The sequence below is a fragment of the Aythya ferina genome, assembly GCF_964211825.1.
Source record: "Aythya ferina genome assembly, chromosome: 11".
Classification (NCBI taxonomy): Eukaryota; Metazoa; Chordata; class Aves; order Anseriformes; family Anatidae; genus Aythya; species Aythya ferina.
In genome coordinates, this window is record NC_140307.1 from 16,498,648 (window position 1) to 16,518,577 (window position 19,930).

Consider the following 19,930-nt stretch of genomic DNA (forward strand, 5'->3'; position numbering starts at 1 on the left):
CCTTGCAATGCCGCTTTGTTGATTCTCATTAACCCAATTTTATTCCATAAAGGATGTTGACACATACTACACGTTGCAAATGCCTATTCATCTCAAAAAATAGCATGTAATTCTCTCTCTCTCCATCATCTTGGATCTCCTGTGCTGTATCTTGAATTAAAACACATCAGGCAAGAGGGTAAAGTTTTGATATGTATGCCCTAGAAAAAAATCTTGCACTAAAGAAATGAAATAGTGCAACAGCATCTCCTCCAAGCTGATAATAAACAAATACTTCATGCATTCTCTTTATGTACAATGAACTCTCACACTGATCTGAATGGTAGCTGTCCTATGGTTAAGTGTATGCCCCTTAAACGCTTGGATGGAAAACGACTCTGTCACTGGAAGCCTCTTCAAGAAACAAACTGCAATGAGCAGAAGAATCCTGTTCTTCAGGAATTAGCAATAAAAGTAACAACATTCAAATTCAACACAGAGGACTAATCAATTTTTCATAATAAAGGAAGTAATTATCACAGCATTTTGCTCCTTTTCCCCAAACACTCACCTGTACTTGAATACTTCTGAAGTGCTATAATTAAAATATAATTTAGAAATTAAATGGTGATAAGCTTGGAATCATCACCAAACAGCACCTTATCACTGAACGCCATTGAATACATTCCAACCTGCTTTGTTTTGAAGACTTGTGCATTTAACTTGTTAGCTGGTGTGCATGGTCAGTGTGCTGCCACAGCTGGACCAACCAGCAGTCCGAGAGAGTCAGAGTCATACCCAGCCCTGCTTGTAGACAGCTGCCTAAAAGAACTAGAAAAGTACACATACATGTATACAAGGAGCAGGACCCTTGCCTGCATGCACTAAGCCACAACAGCACAAACAGCACTCTCCTTGATATGTGCATTCCTCTCCATCTAGTATGGGATTTGCTCTTTGAAGTCTATTCACACAACTTACTGGACATCTGTCAAACCCATGTCGGCTTGGAGTTGAAAGATTCTACACAAGTTCAGATGGACCCCTTCAGCCAAAAAAAAAGGTTACTTTTATATAAATATATATACACACACACACACACACACATATATGGCTGCACCCATCTGGTTCTGCAATGCCTTTACCCTAAGCACAGCTGGAAATCACAAACACCATAGAAAGCTTCACTCCTTTATGGAGTTGCAGACATTTTGAAACAGGATGGGTGACAGGAACACGAAACACAGGCTTAAACACTGACTAAACAAGATGTAAGCGTGTGACAGGTTACACCCAAATGACTTCCTGTTCTGCCTTTTTCACATGCCTTTCTAAATATTTGCTGAAATTGTGTATATATATATATATATTTTTTTTTTACTTACTTTTATTAAATACATTGTGTTCAAATGGATGCCTGAAGGATTGTGTTAGACAGAAAGAAAGGGGAAAACAATGGCTGAAGAAAAAAAAAAAAGAGGTACAAAAGCATTTTGTGGAGATATTAGAGGTGAAAATTACTTTTCTCTTTATCATTCAAATCAACTTTTTGGGGCGTGCCCAAAGGACACGGCCAATACAGGCAAATGCTCACATATCACTAATACTTAATGAATTCTGTGAATGCGGACTCATGCAGTTTAGATAATGCGATTGGTCTACTGTCAGCTAGATTACACTAAAAAGAGCACTGATGCATGTCCATAAACATTCTTGAGCTCATTTGTCATTCTTACAACTTAATACCATTTGTTTCCCAATTTATGACAAAGAAAGTAATCATTGTTTTACTATTTACTTTAAATTAGAGATTTCCAGCAGGAGTTTAGCTCTATAGATTTGTTTGTGAGTTGAAATCTGAAACTATTTTAGAGTTCAACATATATGCATGCTCCTCCTAAAAGACAAACATAAAGAACTTAGGTATACTATACCTTTTTAACAATTCAGAGCATGCCGTATCATTGCAAATTTTTGTTTTTATTCTGTATTTTATTTAACATACATTTGCTTTAGAAATTATAAAAGAATTGCTTTAGGTTGGCCTAAAAAAATGTATGCATACTAAAAAATTACTATCAGCACTTCTATGAAATACATTGGCTGTCGAAGTAGACACTGGATGAAATCCTGACACTGCTAACATCAAATGGTAATCACTGCACTTTGCTGCTTTGATGTGGTCTGTGTTTCACCTAGTCTGTTTCCAACATAATACTAAGAAGCAAGTCTTTGAGGTGACACGATATTGTAAATATGCCAGCACTTTAATTCTCAAACTTTTCCCAACACGATTTATCAAGGGCTATACATGGCTCTGTGAAACACATACTGTTTGGAAATTGAAGCAATATATGTATAAAATGCAAACAAATGAAAAAATCTATTGCCCTTTTTTAGCATTTTTTTTTTTATTATTTTATTTATTTATTTTTTGTTTGTTTGTTTATTACTCACCAACTGACATCCTTCCAGGGACTTTACCAGCTGAGCGTTCTGACACGAGAGAATGGAACCAGCCAAGTTCAGCATTACGCACACTGCAGACAGCAGCATGAAAAAGGTTATCTGGAAAAAATAAAACGAAACGAAAACAAACAAACAAAAAAGCCTATTGATTATTCAACTGCAGGAGGGAAGCAGAAAAAAAAATAATTATTTATACGTTCAAGAACTTCCATCCTGGCATACAATTACATGGATGATTACATGGATTTTATATAATCTGAAGAAGAAAGTAGAATATTACTTAATCTTAAAACATCCTGATTCTCATACAAAAAGAAACACCAATAGCAAAAGTAGATTTGACTATCACTTATTTTCCTTCAGCCACTTCAAAATAATCCATTTATCTCCCACATTTGTCACATATCATGAAGATTTATTTTTATTAATTAACATGGTTTGCAAAAAATATTGTTATAATCAAAAGTAGTCTTAAAACAATTTAGTTCCTTTTTGATGAGAAAATGAGTATCTTAAAGGGGAAAAGGATCCGTGAATATCATAAATCATGAGTTTGCGCAAACTGGAAAAAAAAGTAAGATTCTCAATATGTAAGCACTTGTTTTTTAAACAACTACAATTTAAACAACATCTACCATATCAACTACCCATTGCGTTAATGACTCCTTCCCCCTCTTTTCAAGATATGTGAAAACAATCATTAACTTGATTGCACGAGCTTAACTATCATTTTATTGCTTTAAACATAAAAAATGCTAGCCCAGTATGAGCAGACATAAACCTCAGTATGTGGGGAACTCAATATGTAGGGAAATTGAAAGGCATAAGCAGGAAGAGGACAAGAACAAATGTACTCAGTACGGGGCCTTCTTAAATATTCAGTGCTCACATTGCCATATAACACTTAGACTCCTATTGAGTTATCTGAAATTAGCAAAAATAAATCTGTTAGGAGTTTTGTGGTTTGATTTTGTTTTTCTCTGTGCACATATCCATAGTTTTACAAGCATTCTGATCTGTTCTCACAAGATGTTAGTATCCAACAAATGCATGTGCTACCTTTGGCAGTCTTTGACCCAAAACGGTTGGATTTTTTTCAGTGTTTTTCAAGTGAAGAACACGAAACTCAAATCATTTCCCTCTTCAGCAACTTAAGTCCTACTTAACAGGATAATTCACAATTAATGCTCTTAAGGGTTGATGAAGTTATATCTTCACTGCATATTTTGAATGAAAACAAGATTTACTTCAAGCACTTCATCTTATTTTTACAATCGAGTACTCTTATACTATGTGCATGAAAAAGAATCTGTGGCAAATCAGTGTCAAAGTAAAAGCTTTTAGAATACAATACATATTGCCACCATATAATAATGGGCAACTAGATAACATCCGTCACTGCATATACACTGTGACATACACAGAGAAACATTCATCTCGCATTAGTAACATAAAATTTGCAGTAGTGAATACCTTGAAGACTCAAAATTTAAATATCATCTTATTTTATAATTTTTGTACTTTTAATCATTGTAACCCATTAGTTTTATTCACTTTTGCTACTACAGGCAAGAAAATAATATCCATGATAGAGCGACAGTTGTAAAAACATTTAGCTTACAAACACACCAAGAACAATTCTTTACTCATCTCAGTTCTCCTGTTTTAGAGGCTGTTACCCTAACAGAAATTCAGCTTTCTAAATGATTTTCACTGCAAGAACTATGTTCTTTCTCTTTAACCCAAATACGAAAGTACTACCAGTGCTCATTTTTCAAAATTAAACAAAAAGAATGCATCATTAATACAGAGCTTTGTACATCTCAAGTTTAGTAAAAGGCGGTATTCTCAACATAGTAATTAAAAAAATAGTTTAAAACTGACTTCTCTCCTTTGTCTGCTGATGTACAATTCTGTGGATTCTCTGTTTTCTGTACTATATGCATTCATATTGATTTTTCTGTTCAGGTTGATTTTTACAGTTTTACAGCATATCTCAAGGATAAAGTACCATTTTATCTAGACTTTCCTTAAAAAGTATCTTGATTTTTGATTTCCATTCTGATTTTTTTCTTCTTATGCTTGGTCACACAATGGTAACCACAGGAAGTAAATATGAAAGTAGGCTAGAACCTTCAATTAGATACTTGATCATTTATATCTGAGCAACAGGTAAAGCTAATCTAGGTCACAGAAAATAGCTCTTAATAATGAATAAGTACTTGTTATTACTATGTGCCCTGCTATGACACATACATGAATAGCAAAATAACTTAGTAAGTTCCCTTAATATAAGTATTCCTAATATTTAATCATCTTTTAGATTGAAAGCAAACAGCTATCATTTAGAGTACCGTAAATCTGGACTTAACTCAAAGGCTTTAGTTTCTGATAATACTGATCAACTGGTATTGCAAGGCTATTAGGCACCAAGAACATTTTGGCAAAATAAAAAAAAAATATAGGCTTTGTTTCACCTATGCTACTAATCTTCTCTGCTATTTGGTAGTAAAATAGAAGAAAAGAGGTAATAACAGCAAACTATTAATGGCAAACTTCTAGATCCTTGTGATAAGCTTTTAACTGCAATTAATGTGCTTTTGAAATAAATACATACTTGTGTCTCCCAGAAGTATTCCCCTAAAATCTGTTTTCTGACTATTCAGCTTATTTATTTATATACACAGGGTACTTGATCTAGGCCAACTACAAATTGCTTTGAACAGTTCATGGAACTTTTAATAAAAGCAGGAGATATATATATTTTTTTTTAATATTATTTTTTATGTTGCCAGTATTTCAGATGCTAGCCTCATACTACAAGTTCTCCTGGAAAACAAACAAACAAACAAACAAAAACACATTATTGATTACATCATATTCCTCTTATAAACTATACACAAGTTCCTGAAAATTGACATCTTTGAATAAGTCCTGACTGCCTTTCAGGGAACAGTGGCCAGGTGTGAAAATGGACACTTCTATAATTAAAAAAAAGAAAAAAAGAAAAAAAAAAGAAAAAAAAAGAAAAAGAGAGAGAGAAAGTAAGAAAAGAAAACTTCAGATACCTTTGCTCTGAGACGTGCAGTTCAGATAAAGCTTTTGCATTTCATCAACCAGCAAAGTAACAAAAGGTGAACATCCTCTAACTTTATATTGATTGACTTGGGTAGGATCATAGGAAAATGAAAAATACATGGTGTGAGACTAAGACTGATGAAATCCAGTCCTTTTACTACACATATAAATTCCAGATAAAGTCATCAGGACTGTGTATAATTCCCCCCCAAAAGACTTTAATCTCTACATTACTGTTTGAAGGACAGAAGTCATGTTACCAGTTTTTGTTGCCAGCTGTGTATTCTTCCAAGCATCACAGCTGATATAATAAGGTTTATAACCTGCATCAGGTTTTCCTAGAGTATTTTCTCCATATCAGCATTCATTAATAATGAAAACCCTACTGGCATTTCCGACGTGACCTCGTCCTCTTGTCGCATGCAAAGATGAGAGGAGGATCCAGAACGGAGCCAAAACCACGCAACAAGCTCTTCTCCTTTCTGCTCTTCACTGCAAGTCTCCCATTATGTACAGAAGTCGCATTAGACCATGACCAGATTAGAGCCATTGATGAAATGGTCACATACCAAACCCCGGAGCTCTCTCTCGCACCAGTCTTCGCTGGTTTGCAGTTTCATGCCTTGCTTCTCAATATCCCGGACTAGGCATTACAAAAGCTGGGCTGGCCATACAGTTAGAAAATTTTGACATCCTGTGCAAGGCTTTTGCAACTATCTTGCCTGCTCTAGAGGACAAAGAGCCTATTGAAAGCTATTTAAGTATTTCTGATACTCTTTCTCAAAGGTTCTCAAACAGCAGACAAGCTTTGGACTGACAGAAGAGGACACTCCTGACCTGACATGCTATTATCACAGCTTTTAAGGTGAAGTTCACAGCCACGCTGGGAGCAACGAGGGAGAAAAGGAGGCATAAAAATATCAATTACAACCTTAACAGACATCAAGAAGTACAGTGTGCTCGATGTTTTTATCATGAATCATTCTTTTCTGATATTAGCACAAGTACAGCAGTAAAGACAAAAATACCTGCAACCCCTTGAAGGAACAGTTGTCATGAATTATGATGGAAAGTCAACACTATGTTACGCAACACTTGAGATGAAGTCAGATATGCATTTTTCATTAAATTAAAATTCACGCGTCTAATTTCCACACTTAAATTTTCTGAAGTTAAACAAAAACGTGAAATAACTGGGATTGATTTGAACTTTATTAGACTAAATTTATTCAGTTTCTGCTGACATATATAGATATATTGTAGCTATTATCCTCCACTGCTGTAAAAATGAAAAAAATACAGCTCAATGTTTAAGGAAAAATAATTGGATTAAATACCTTATCAAATGTTACTCAGAAGAACTGTGGGAGAAGTGACTGAAATACTACAGAATAGACCTAATCATGCTATCCTAACAGGCTACTATTTAATTTGGGACTTCACTGATAAGGGAATTGCTATGACAATATTCACATGAGCTTCAGTATTACCCATGTAGCAACTTGGTGAATAAACAAAAAAGAGAGAATTTTGTAACAGAACTCTTTCCAGATTCATTAAACCTTCCTTCTTATCTAAAAAAATTACATAACAAAATTACACAAAATTCATTTGATTGATCTTTATAATGTTTCAATAAATCAAAAAGAAAAAAACCACACAAGACATAGGGAGTTCTAATGCACCTGCAACAAAACCAATATTAAATCAAACCAAAACTCCTTTAACAAGTTGCCTCTATTAACACCACATAAATAAACTAATAACATAGAGTACACCTCATGATTGGGAAGAAGAGAAAATGCATTTTAGTACTTTTTCAAATCCTGAAAATACAAATCTGTCTTCACAAATTAAAGCCTATAAAAATGTCACCTTGAACACTGAATACAGACAGCACTGTCCCTTCCACCTTTCTTCAGCAGCCTGGGTATGACAGACCATGTCAGTCTGCCTTCTTCTTCCCCTCCTCTCCACCCACTTTTTTTCTTTAAACTTGGCAAACTTATGTATGAACTTGGAGAACGTATCAATTAAACTATAATAAATATATGCATTTCTCTGTAAATTCACTTTTAACACTCCCTTCTCAGTAAACAACTAGGATTACTAGATAGGATGAGCCCAATCAGAAGAAGAAAAGGTTTAATTACCACAGGTACTCTGATAAGCCTTAATTGTTTCTGCATTACCAACCTGATGAAAAGTATTTCACTAAACACTGTAAGGGATACTCTAAGATAGGCATTAGCCAAAGAAAACAATTTAAAATTTGGCATGGAATTATCCCACTTAATTATTCCAGAAATTGGCTTTAATTGTATCATATGTTTCTGAAAACTGCTTAAAATACAAATATACCCAGTGTATCAAGAATGAGCTTTTAAGCACTGCAGTTCTAATGTGCACATTTAATTAAATACTCCACTGTACATGTCTGCACAGAATGAAAATTCAGTTCCTACTGTGCCTTTTCAAGGGATAACCTACAATGTGTTAAGACCACAATAACTTCCATACTGAAAGAATAAAACATATTTAACCCCTAACATTAACAGGTCATATTATCTTTCCACTATAACGGAAGTTATTTTAAGTCCTATTGTTAGTAAAATCTGTACAGGCATCACCAACTACAAATAAATAACATGGAAATCATTAAGACTAAGAGAGCCCAAGTACACTGAAAATGTTCAAAAAACAGCATGGTTATCACTTCTTTTTCCTATTCTGATCACTCATTCCTTTTTCATGTTTCTAAACACTATTTTTGATAACTGATTAAAAATTATATAAAGTGCAATTCTGAAAATTTATTCACTGGATTATACTAAAAATTAGGAAACAACTTTTGCCAACATCCCTTTCCAGTCACATTGCAGCAGAATTTTCTGTAATGCTCTCAACGTTCTGAATAGAACACAAGTTTAAGAATGCATGTTAATTTAACAATGGAAATGTCTTTATTTACACAATTATTTTACAAACTGCATGTGCCATTAGAACATTTCTCCTCTCACTGTCTGCATTCTGCCTTCTATTTTACATTACTGACTAGGATCAGTAGGTTCAACTTCCTCCCAGACCGCCTCACTGGGAACAGGAGGAGTGCCAGAGTTTGTGACAACTATTTACATTTGTTAGTTTGAACAAAACATGAAAAATTAATCTGAAAGACAGTTGTATTTCCCCCAAACTAACACAACTGTGACACTAACGCATAGCTTAAATTGGCTTCAAAATGGTTGTCAATCATAATGCAAAAAACAAGCGCTTAAGATTATATTATGCTTTACAATAGTATTGAATACTCAGGGCATTCTCTTTCAACAATATTCTAAACATGTTACAAGTAGGATGTTGCTTTAAATTCTTATTCTTTGCATAATTAGCAAGAATGTATGTCAGCCGATGAGATGGAAAAGCTTATATATGACATTTGAAGAAATGTCTTACATGCTGCAAGTTTATTTAATCATGATACAACTTTATAAAAGATGATACAACTCTGATTCAGAACAGATCTCCAGAGGCTTTATTAACTAGTGAAGCATTCCAAAAGTTGAATGAAAAAATGTGAATAATGAAAAATCAGCCGCTGTCTTGAAATACGAGGTGCTGATTCTGTTATCCAAGTAATAATATACAGAAAAATTTCCAGCACCAATACTGAAAAAGTTACACAATTTGGTAAAATGGACAAATGCCTCACAGAAAGATATAAAGTGCAACTTAGGAATTTGCACTGCATTAACATTTTATAGATAAAAATGCAAACAATTATATTCCTGGTGTCTTGACTTTTTCAGAAATGACTCATGCATTTCAACAATGGAAGTGAACTTCATAATGTAATACCAAAAAACCTCCATGGATGCATAAGATGGGCATACTTCTCTTTACTTACTCTGTGAAACGCATGTATGAATATGACAGAAAGAACATTTTAAAAACAATACATTGCCTGACAGCCTGGAGTTGTATGTAACCTCCATATACACTGGTGTCTGCGTTCTTCTGAGATATGGGCTAATTCCCATGAAGGTAAAGAGTAATGTTTTCCTGATAACCAATGCACAAAGTGATGCTTTAAAACTGTAGGCATGACATTTAGATACGAAAATGGTTAAAAAAGCTTCCTTACAATAGGTTCCACAACTTAATTATGTGCTGCCCCAAAATATACTTCCTTTGTTCTAAATGTGCCATTTCATTTGGTGCCACTTTGTGCCAAGAAAAGTTATGAACAATTATTCCCTATTGACCTTTTCAAGGCCAGTAATGTCGTCTGTAAAATTGGATCTGTCTTATTCAAGACAAAGAGTCATCATACCTATCACTATTCCTGTCAGCTTTCTCTTATGCTTTTTCAATGAGGTAATTGGAACTGCACTTGGCACTCAATATATGGATTTAAGCTGTGACATATATAACAAGATATTGTGGCTTGTTCTGAATTTCTTTCCTAATAACACCTAGCATTTTGTGTGTATTACTGAAAGGCAAGTACCAAACTTGGTAGTTGGAGAAAACTATTCACACCCTCTTCCTGACTGGTAAGAGTCAGCATAGGATGTTTTTACATGTCTGCCTGCTTTGAGCCATTTCCTCATGTATCCCTGTGAGCTCAGGGCACCTGCAGTCCAACAGAAGGTTTCTCATCTATCACAAAGTCCACGTTCTGACTGCCTCACTGTATCATATGCAAGATGTTTAAGTGATATTTAGTTTCATGCTACATTATTTTACATCCCTTAATCAAAGTACAACAATAATGAACTAATTGATCAATAAACACAGGCAAAGGTGATTATGAGCAGAGGACTTGAAAACTTCTCGCCATCATCCAACATTTATCACAATTCACTGTTTAAGTCATACTCGTCAGCACATTTCCCCCAATAGCAATAAGTCATGCACAGGATATCTGCTACATATATTTTTGATAAAGCAGCAGTCCTGTACAAAATAACATTGGAAGGAAGTGACACCAGATTTCACAGGGTAGTAATCATCTCTCTTAACTCCGCCTCTGCCACTGAGCTGTTTGGCCTCAGGCAAGATACTTCAACTGAATGCCTTTTCCACAGATGTGAAGTGAGAACTTTCAGACTGTGTAACTTCATAATACTGTCATGAAGCTCATCATATTAACTGTTTACAAAATGTGTGAAGCAAGAACTTATGTACCCGAATACATGCGTCAAGAACTCCTTCAGTTTTCTCTGGGTCCATCCTGGTGAACTTGACCTTGGTGAGCTTCAAGTTTCTTTTAACCATCTGTTGAATCTTACTGCACTGCTTTTTTATGGGCAAATATCCTTTTCTTTTGTAGACTGAAGCATGTATGCAACATTTTCCTTAGAGCAGATGAAGAAAAATTTTGGGGGTGAATAAGCCATTCCAGAATGAGCCATTTTTGCAGAAGTAGTTTGCACTTTCACTTTCAACTGTCAAAATATGACACAGCCTCACATCAGTTGTAACTCTGTGAAAGTTGACTCACTGAGAACTTTAGCCAAAAGCAAATATACCAGATAGGTAATATTCCTCCAATTTCAGAACCTGATAATTCCACCTTCACTTCTTTTTTGGGGCTACACATACCTTTATGGCGACTATATGCAAAAAAAAAAATAGGTAAACATGTAAAGCAAAAGAACTACTCTATATGGATAAATATTTTTGTTAATCACAGGAGCACAGGAAAAAGGAACAGCTTACATTACATGTGGTTTGAAGAATGACTTAATAATACAGAGAAGAAACCTTTCTCTGCAATGTAATTGAAGTCCTCCAAACATAAATGTTGTATCAGATAAAACCTTATTTGCAAAATGAGCTTTTATATCATTCTCACTTCCATTTTGGAGAAGTAGAACAGGATTTTGTTTTAATTGCTGGCATTTCAACCACTTCTTCCAATCATGGTTTTCAGTGGCTTGATAGTCAAGATATGCTTAGAGAATGTGAATTTGATGATGAAACATTACTCGACGCTGCTGTGTAGTCTAACTCAAGGGAAAAAAAAAATAAATGAATTGGCATATGAGGCTTGCTTTTGCAAACCTGCATATCCTCCATACCTGGAATACTGTGCCTATAAACTTTGTCCTGTTAATTCCTGTCCTGATTTTTCTGAAAATTAATAAAGTCTTTCTTGAGTGAACATTTTTGTACATATTTTGAAATATTCTGCAGAAAGCAAGAATTTTTTGGAACACTGTATTTTTACATTAGATAAAATAGACTTTTTCAACCCCAGTAAATATATTTACAAATAATGTGGTTTAAATATATATACATATATATATTTAATACACACATATATGATTTGTGAAGCAGCTACAACAGCCGGAGGCAAAAGTGCTTGTCTCTGTAAGATATTGTGTATGGAGATTAACAACTTGCAGCAGGGTACTTTGCTCACAAAGCTTTGACATATGTGGGCTACATGAAGCAACATTAAATTTTGTTTATTCTACAGAATTTATAGCTTCCATCCTGATAGAGACATGAGACACAACCAGAAGTTAAAATGAAAACTGATGAGCACCAAGCATTACAAAGCCACGATATCACTAACTGCCATTACTGAGTTAATGCAAAATTATATGAGGGGGGTATACATGTAGATACAAGTTACCCGTTGGATCAGTCAGATCAGCTGAACTTAGTAGGAAGATTTCTGACTTCCCACAATAGCCATGCATCCTTTCTCTTTGCAATGCAGACAAGCAGCTCATCACATTTCACTGAGGGATAAATAACTTATGTCTTATATAGTATGCCCATGGGAAATCTTTAAGTAGCTGAAGCACTGCAAGTTCATACCTTACCTTATTTCAGACTAACATTCGTTCTTGCCTATTTACCTAAATAATCATTCCCCTAACAATAAGTATCATGTATTTTTAAGGTATGTTACACTGAGTAACAGATAATGGTCTATGTACTGTCTGCGAATGGTCCCTCTGAAGGCTTAGCAAAATCTCAAAAACCTACCAACATGGAGTTTCAGTAGGGGATTACTTCACATTAAATCAAGTACTAGTAGTTGAATTTTGTTATTATATTATTATAATTAGATCTTTAAGATAAAAATTGTATTTAAAACCATCTCTTGGTTCACAGAATCCAAAGACTGAAAAAGACTGTGATGGGCAGTGTCTCTTCCGTTCTCCACGGTGCAATGGACACAAAGAAGCGCCTATGTGCATTAAGAAACTGCACCTACATGGAGCCTGGAAGGAGGGACAGATGAGCTTCCTCCAAAGAAGCAACTGGGCTTACTCACGGCAGGGAGGATTCCTGAGGCTGCAAGACGTGGGCAGGAGAGTCTTGGTGTGGAGCAAGCAGCAGAAGCCAGGGCGCGGAGCATGGAAGGACCCATACTGGGGATGTGGCAGAGGAAGGGAGCGGCACGCTGCCCCTTGGAAAATCACTGAGACAAGCAAACTAGCAGGGACTCCCCATAAAGATACCTTCAGATGCTGAGAAGCATATAAAAAACCTTTAATCCTTCCTTCTCTAATAGTTACCTTCTATAATGGAACTAGAGTTTATTTTCCAAGAAAACCTGTCTGTAAAGGCTTATTGGTCCTGCCATGAGCAAAATCAGAGTGCATCTCAAATTAAGTAGAAAGGGCAGTCAGTTAATGATGGCGGGAAGCCAGAATTAGGCAAATTCAGATTGAAGTCTTGATTTTTAATACGACTCCTTAACTATCAGAATATTATGTGCTATATCAGCGTGGTGGAATGTCCATCGCAAAGGCAACACCAGATGGCATTTCTGGAAATATTTTCAACTACCTGCCATGACTTTGAAAGTAGTCTTGCTGTTCATGATCGAGGTTCTTTGGGCTGCTATTTTAAAAGGTCATAGCATACGATTTTACTGATCCCTTCTGGCCTTACAATTTATTCAGCTGTGAGGTATACAGCACAAGAATGTCAGAAGATAAAATTCAAGCTTGATTTAATTACAATTTATGTAATTAAATACATAAGCGACATCATTCTAAAATGAAACCATGTTGAAAACTTACTGCACAGAAATGGCAATCACACTGATGCTGTTGTCTAATGGTTTGCAAGTGCACAGGGAGAAGCAAAATTGAGCTTTCCATTATTTCCTTCATAATAGATTCTTTTGTTTCATGATTCAATTATATCATTTTCAAAATTATTTCTCAACACTTGCCAAGAAGAGACTGATAATGAAAAAGTGTTGGCATTTCAGATCTGTTTAATTGAGCATTCCGTGTCCTTTGCCCAAATTAAAATAAAGGTTTGAACAAAAACATTCTCTATAGCTCTAAAGCAACAGTCCGTATAACAGGCAGAAATATGCCCTGCTCTGCAGCACAGCATCATGGTAAAGATTTAATGCTTTTATGTTAAGAACCATAAATTATATTGCTTTATCCTGAAACATATATAACCATTCAATTCCAGTCATTACTAAATCAAATTACTTTCCTCCAGATAAAACTCATTTGACTGGGTCTAATGAGGCCATTTGACTTTTTAAGAGAAAGCTGAAACCATGTTATAAACATTAAACGACATGCAACTGTTTGTAATTTCAAAGCTAAATACTTCAGATGAAGACTTGAAAATTAAATTCAGAATACACTATTTGAATCGACCATGTTAAGGTTCTGTTGACTTCTTTTCATCCATGTAGACTTTTAGTTTAATTAATTTATTACTAGTTGCCTGCCAGTATCATTTCTATTTTTTTTCTACAGTTTTATTTTTTGTGGAAAGAAAATAACGTATACGATTAGATCAAAAAACTATGCTATTTGAGGTTATAACAACTGCTACCATCTTTACAAAAAAAAAAAAAAAAAAAAAGTCTGCCTCTCTTCTACTCAGTTTTACTTATTGCTAGAGTGGCATTCAGGTTCAACCAAGAGCCAGTGCATTCATCTTCAAACTAATCACCTGAAAGCTGTTGACAAGAGCACAGTCCATGGCAGAAAGGGGCACTGTGCGTTTCCAGCAGTATTTGCATCATGAGGAACAGAAGCTGCTTACAGACCAGAACATGTAGCTTAGTTTCCTCTTGTGTCGCTGTGTAGTAAATGACAATAATAAACATAGGGATTTGGTATTTGCTTCCCAAACTCTTCAAGAAGCCTGGGATCCAAAAATGTGCTAATATTCTACATATAACACTATGTGTTTGTTACTTCTGTGATGCTGTAATTACAGCAGTACCAACTTCCAACTTTCAGTTTATTTTTATATATATATATATAAATAAATACATATTTTTTGACAAGTTCAACACTTGTTCCTGAATTAGTAATAAAGCTCTAGTACTATCAGCTCACAAATATTAATTAAAGAGAAATTGGTCAAAGTTATTATTTGCTGTTCTGATTCTAAATAACATTTTTAACATCCACACCTTTCTGAAGTGTGCTAGCAGGAATGGAGTGTAATCCTAGGAAGCTGGGGAACCAAGACATTTTTCCTCTACTGCAGAAAACCAATGCTACTACCCAGAATCTTCCAGCTCACGTACTTGAGCTGTGTATGGAGAATGAAGCACTGGATAACCTCCAGCTGTATTTGAAAATGAAAACTTAGTTCAAACGAATAATTCTAACTGTTGCTCTGCTGGTTATTTCACCTCCCTATCATTTCCAGGAGTGCAACAAACACTTGCGTGTATATCTTTAGTAATTCATTTTTGTTATAGAATCAGAGAATCTTCCGAGTTGGAAGGGACCCATGAGGATCATCAAGTCCAACTCCTGGCACCGCACAGGTCTGTCCAAAAGTTTAGTCCATGTGCCTAAGTGCACAGTCCAATGGCTTCTTAAATTCAGACAGGTTTGGTGCAGTGACTACGTCCCTGGGTGCCTGTTCCAGTGTGCAACCACCCTCTCGGTGAAGAACCTCTTCCTGATGGCCAACCTAAACCTCCCCTGCCTCAGCTTAACACCATTTCCGTGGGTCCTGTCACTGGTGATAACAGAGAACAGGTCACCTGCCTCTCCACTCCCCCTCACGAGGAAGCTGTAGACCGTGATGAGGTCCCCTCTCAGCCTCCTCTTCTCCAGGCTGAGCAGGCCCAGTGCCCTCAGCTGCTATCTAGAACACTTTTTGGCCTCTGTCACAACCTTTTCATACCCCCACAGTCTACTCCTCTCTTGTTCTCGCACCTTCCCCACCTCAGTGAGCAGCAATAGGAGTTAACGTGCGGGTTTGGGGGATTTTCTTCCACGTGTCCGTTCCTTGCCAAGGTGCTTACTGCAGCAACTGCTGAGAAACTTCTAACAAAGCAAAAAGTAACAGCATTTTACAGCAGCACTGTGACAGGATACTTTGCAAGCAGAAGCCTTATCCACACTGCTTGGACATCCCACTGGCCATGGGGGTGGATGAACACGCATCAGGCAACGTCAGTAATGCTGCTTTATGCGAATTCATACTAAAAGCGTTACTTTTTGCTTTCAAGACCTATGCACCAAAGATTCCTGAAACAGACAGATTTTGTGTTTGCTAAAAACCTGGAGCCTATAAGGTGCTTGATTGTGCCTGTCTGTTCAACAAGTGACAAACACGTCCCTTTGCCCTCCCCACTGACACGTACGTGATAAAACTGGTTTCTTCAAATTCTCTTTAAGATTTCTATCTTGCTACAAATTCTCCTAAATTTAGGGGCTTCCAGTGAAGATACAAATACCTAAGATCATGTAAATATAAAATAACAAACTATAACATATACATTATGTAATTACATCTATACACCAGTGCTTCTCTAAATAAAAATATCTGTACACACGAAATCTAACTTAAAATAATATTTTGAAAGCAGAAGAAAGTGAACAGCACTAACCTATTTTAATGCCACTCAAAATAGCTGTAAATTTGAAATTCTTCAAAACTGACTCCTGCAGCTCTACAGTCAGCCAGAAAAAGCAGTGTTTATTCCACTGTGATCAAAACCACTTCAAACAGAACTGCTTCTTGAATAGAATTTTGGCCATATCAGCCAGAATTAAAACTTAAAAACTATTTCAGAGATATCTAAGTTTAATTCTCCTTTCAACATATTTACTGAGGAAGAAAAAATATCATACATTAAAATTACCTAATAGGATACTATTTTCTCAAAAAATTTCCATGACAATGTCAGAACATGGTTAGGTTAGTAAAAGATTTTTTTCTAAATTAGTTTTGTATATAAGAAAACAATATGTATTTAAATGAAAGAGCCAGCTAGATCTGTAATCTGAAATTAATAGATTAAAAAGAATGTGTTAGTACTCTAGTAATTTTACAGAAAATCTACATGAGTGAATTTCTGCTTCCATAGCAACTGCATTAATGGGTTCCTCCATATATACAGTACATTACTTTTGCAAGTGTCACATTGCTGCAGCAATTCACCTCCAGAACAAATGTAAGTCCCAGAGAAATGCTGCACCGTGTAAATTAACCTTCCATAACATCTGTAGCAGAATACCCTGAAGAAATAAAAGCTCACGCTGTCTTGCTGACAAGGACGGGCATCAGAAGGCTATGCAAGCAGCCCCTCCTGACAGCAGCATAATTAGAAAGAGGCAGGTTGGAAAGGTCAGACACACAGATATTTTGCATGTCTACCCCAAAATATTAATAGCTATTACTTAGTAATGTTTTCATTTCTGATCGTCTTTCTATACCATTGGTGTGTGTTTTGAGTTACAATTGTTTTATTTTTAAACCCGCTTTCTTTGAAGTATCCTTCACAATTTTGAGGCAATCTATACAAGAACATTTTCATTTCCAGAACACTACCTGTGCCACGTGGTATTTCAGGGGAGTGACAAAAACCTACTCCTGTTAAGCTCAGAAGCTAACAGCTAGCTAGAGATGCTATTCCTTAACTGCCTACCACTTAGATAAATTTCTGTAAGGGAAAGACTAGACAGATCTGGGATGAAATAGTAAAATACGTATTACTTTGCAATAAGAATATCCCCAATATCACTATACATCAAAAAGCAAAACATATAGAACATAATTCACAAAAACCTCAGATCTCTCTATAGGCTTCAGAATTACAGGCCAATCTACAAAAAATGAAGAGGTCAAGGAAAATTGTTTTACCTGGGAAATTTTAAGCCTCATCATAAGTAAGCCTTCTCAGTAGTTATTGCTTGAGTTCACTATGATAGGCAACAGGTTAAAATTTTAATCAGCACTTACAACGCAAACCTTCAAGAACTTCCTACAACAACAGCTTCCAAAACTAAGAAAATGATAATTGTCTAAATTTGCTTTTTTAATTCAGTCACTTCCTTTGGTACAAATTTTTGTGAAGATAAAGCTATTTCCATTCAAAGTACTTAAATTATATCCATTCAAATCCCTAAACATTATGATCTTCCAGAATTGATCAAATTGCCTGACAAAGCACATTACATGAAAATGCTAGTATAATAAGCACATTCTTTTTTCTTAGCTTCCTGGCAGAGGAATTTACCAAGCAGAGCTCAAAAGAAGTATGGGGACCAGTGGGCACTGCTGCCCCAAAGATGTCTCCTAAAACAAGAAACACAGTGCTTGAAAAAGAAGAGATGAAGACACAAGGGTAACAGTGCGATGTATGCTAGGAGTGTACAGAGAAAAAGGGGAATGTTGCCATAAAGTGCCTTTGACAAAGATGCATTCCAGCATGGGGAAAGAAGTAAGGCTGAGAAGAAGAGAGATTTCAGAAAGTTACCAAATCATTTAAAAAAAAAAAAAAAAAAAAAAAGTTAAATATAAGCTCCTGCCATAAGGCAAGAGGAGATTAAGGGATGAATGAGAGGTGGACCCATGTTTTAAGACAGCAGCAAGTGAAGGTAGTAAACAAGACTGGGTGGCATGAGAAAATAGAACTGGGGATTATTGGGAAGGATGGAGGATAATTTTAAAGATGAACAGAAAGGTGGAGGTAAGGAAATAAAGGTGAGGCTGCATACTAAAGGTTCCCTTTTCTTCATACAAACCTCTGGGTAAGTACCAGACTCCAAGACATTTTGTTGAGTGAGCCAACTGAGGAGCAGAGACTTCTTTCAACTTTCTTCTTAGGTATTTTTGTATCAGCCTAACATGCGGGAGACAAAAAGGAAATGTTCCTTATGTCTCCAAGTCCTCGCTGCTGCACTTCGTGCATGCACTGGTACACAGAGCCTTTTAGTAGACCATAAGCCCCAACAATGAAACGTTTGTTTGATCAAAGTTCTTGTGCCCTGAAATAGGTGATCTGTGATCAGGATTTTCCAGTAATGAGGGCTAACATCCTTCTGCCGCAGCCACTGGTTAAAGCCAGCTGCAGATATGAGTTTCCCTATTAACTTCAGTGAGGCTTAAATTGTGAAATGCCTGAACAAGTACTTCGGGTACTTCAGAGCATATTTTCTCTGTTTTTCTTTATCAAGAACACAGTACTTAAAATCCTTCTGTTCTAGTATCAGTCTATGTTCTATTATATGGTAGTAAAACTTGACTATTACATATTTTCTTCAAACACCTGACTCCTCCTTTGGTCAACTGAAGGATTTAGGAATCTTTCAGGACAACAAGACATGAACAAATGCTCACCGATATGCTAGGTACTTCCCAGGACCAGAGCATAATAGTTCAAGGTACCCCTCAAACTTCCACAGATAACTCAATTCAATTAGGTGTAATCACTCAAGATTCATCTTCATCTTTTTCTTACCTGTTAAGATTTGCCAGCAAGAATATTCCTAATCCAGTAAAGTAATATAAATGGAAATTATATAATGCACATAAAGAAAATTTTAGTCTTTCATTCCCTAACACATATAGTCCAACTTTCTACTTTACTTACTGTTTTTCCACTGCTGGCCTTTTTATTTTGGCTTGGGATGACAGCTTAAGACAAAAAGCCAACTCTTGTTTTTTATCAGACACCTCATTCATGAGCAAATACTAGCTGTGTAGTATTTATGGATAGCAGTTTGGTACTGCCATGTAATTTTTCAAAGCAGCCTCACAGGATTTCATCAAACAAACAAACAAAGTTACATAAGCTGAAAATTCAGTTCAAGGGCTAAAAGAACAGGCATTTATAGAAGGACTTCAGATTTCGTAAACAAACAAACAAACATGCATCTTAAAAGCCTTAGAGTATTTGAAGGGAAGACTCTGGATGCCAGATAACAATCAGCACGTTATTTATCAGAGTAACCTTAAATAGCTTGGCTCTCTCCCCCTCATAATCAACAAATAAAATCACAGCACCAATCTGAGCTCTACAGATAGATATTCCAGATTCGCAGTAAATTAAAAAGCTTGATATGCGTAGGAGCACCTCATATCCACACGCGGGCGATAAAAAGAATGAATGTTTTCTGAGGCATCAGAGAAAAGAAATTGAGACAAT

General features: G+C 35.9%; 1 protein-coding gene across 5 annotated transcripts in view; it reads right to left on the reverse strand.

The window, feature by feature from the left end:
* The window catches only part of ENTREP2 (endosomal transmembrane epsin interactor 2), a 131,772-nt gene that overhangs the window by 51,472 nt on the left and 60,370 nt on the right, over window positions 1-19,930 (reverse strand). For all 5 annotated transcript variants that reach the window (XM_084532252.1, XM_084532250.1, XM_084532248.1 and 2 more), the window contains exon 3: window positions 2,437-2,547. In XM_084532252.1, coding sequence (XP_084388378.1) covers window positions 2,437-2,547 — 111 coding nt within the window. The remainder of the gene's footprint in view (window positions 1-2,436; window positions 2,548-19,930) is intronic.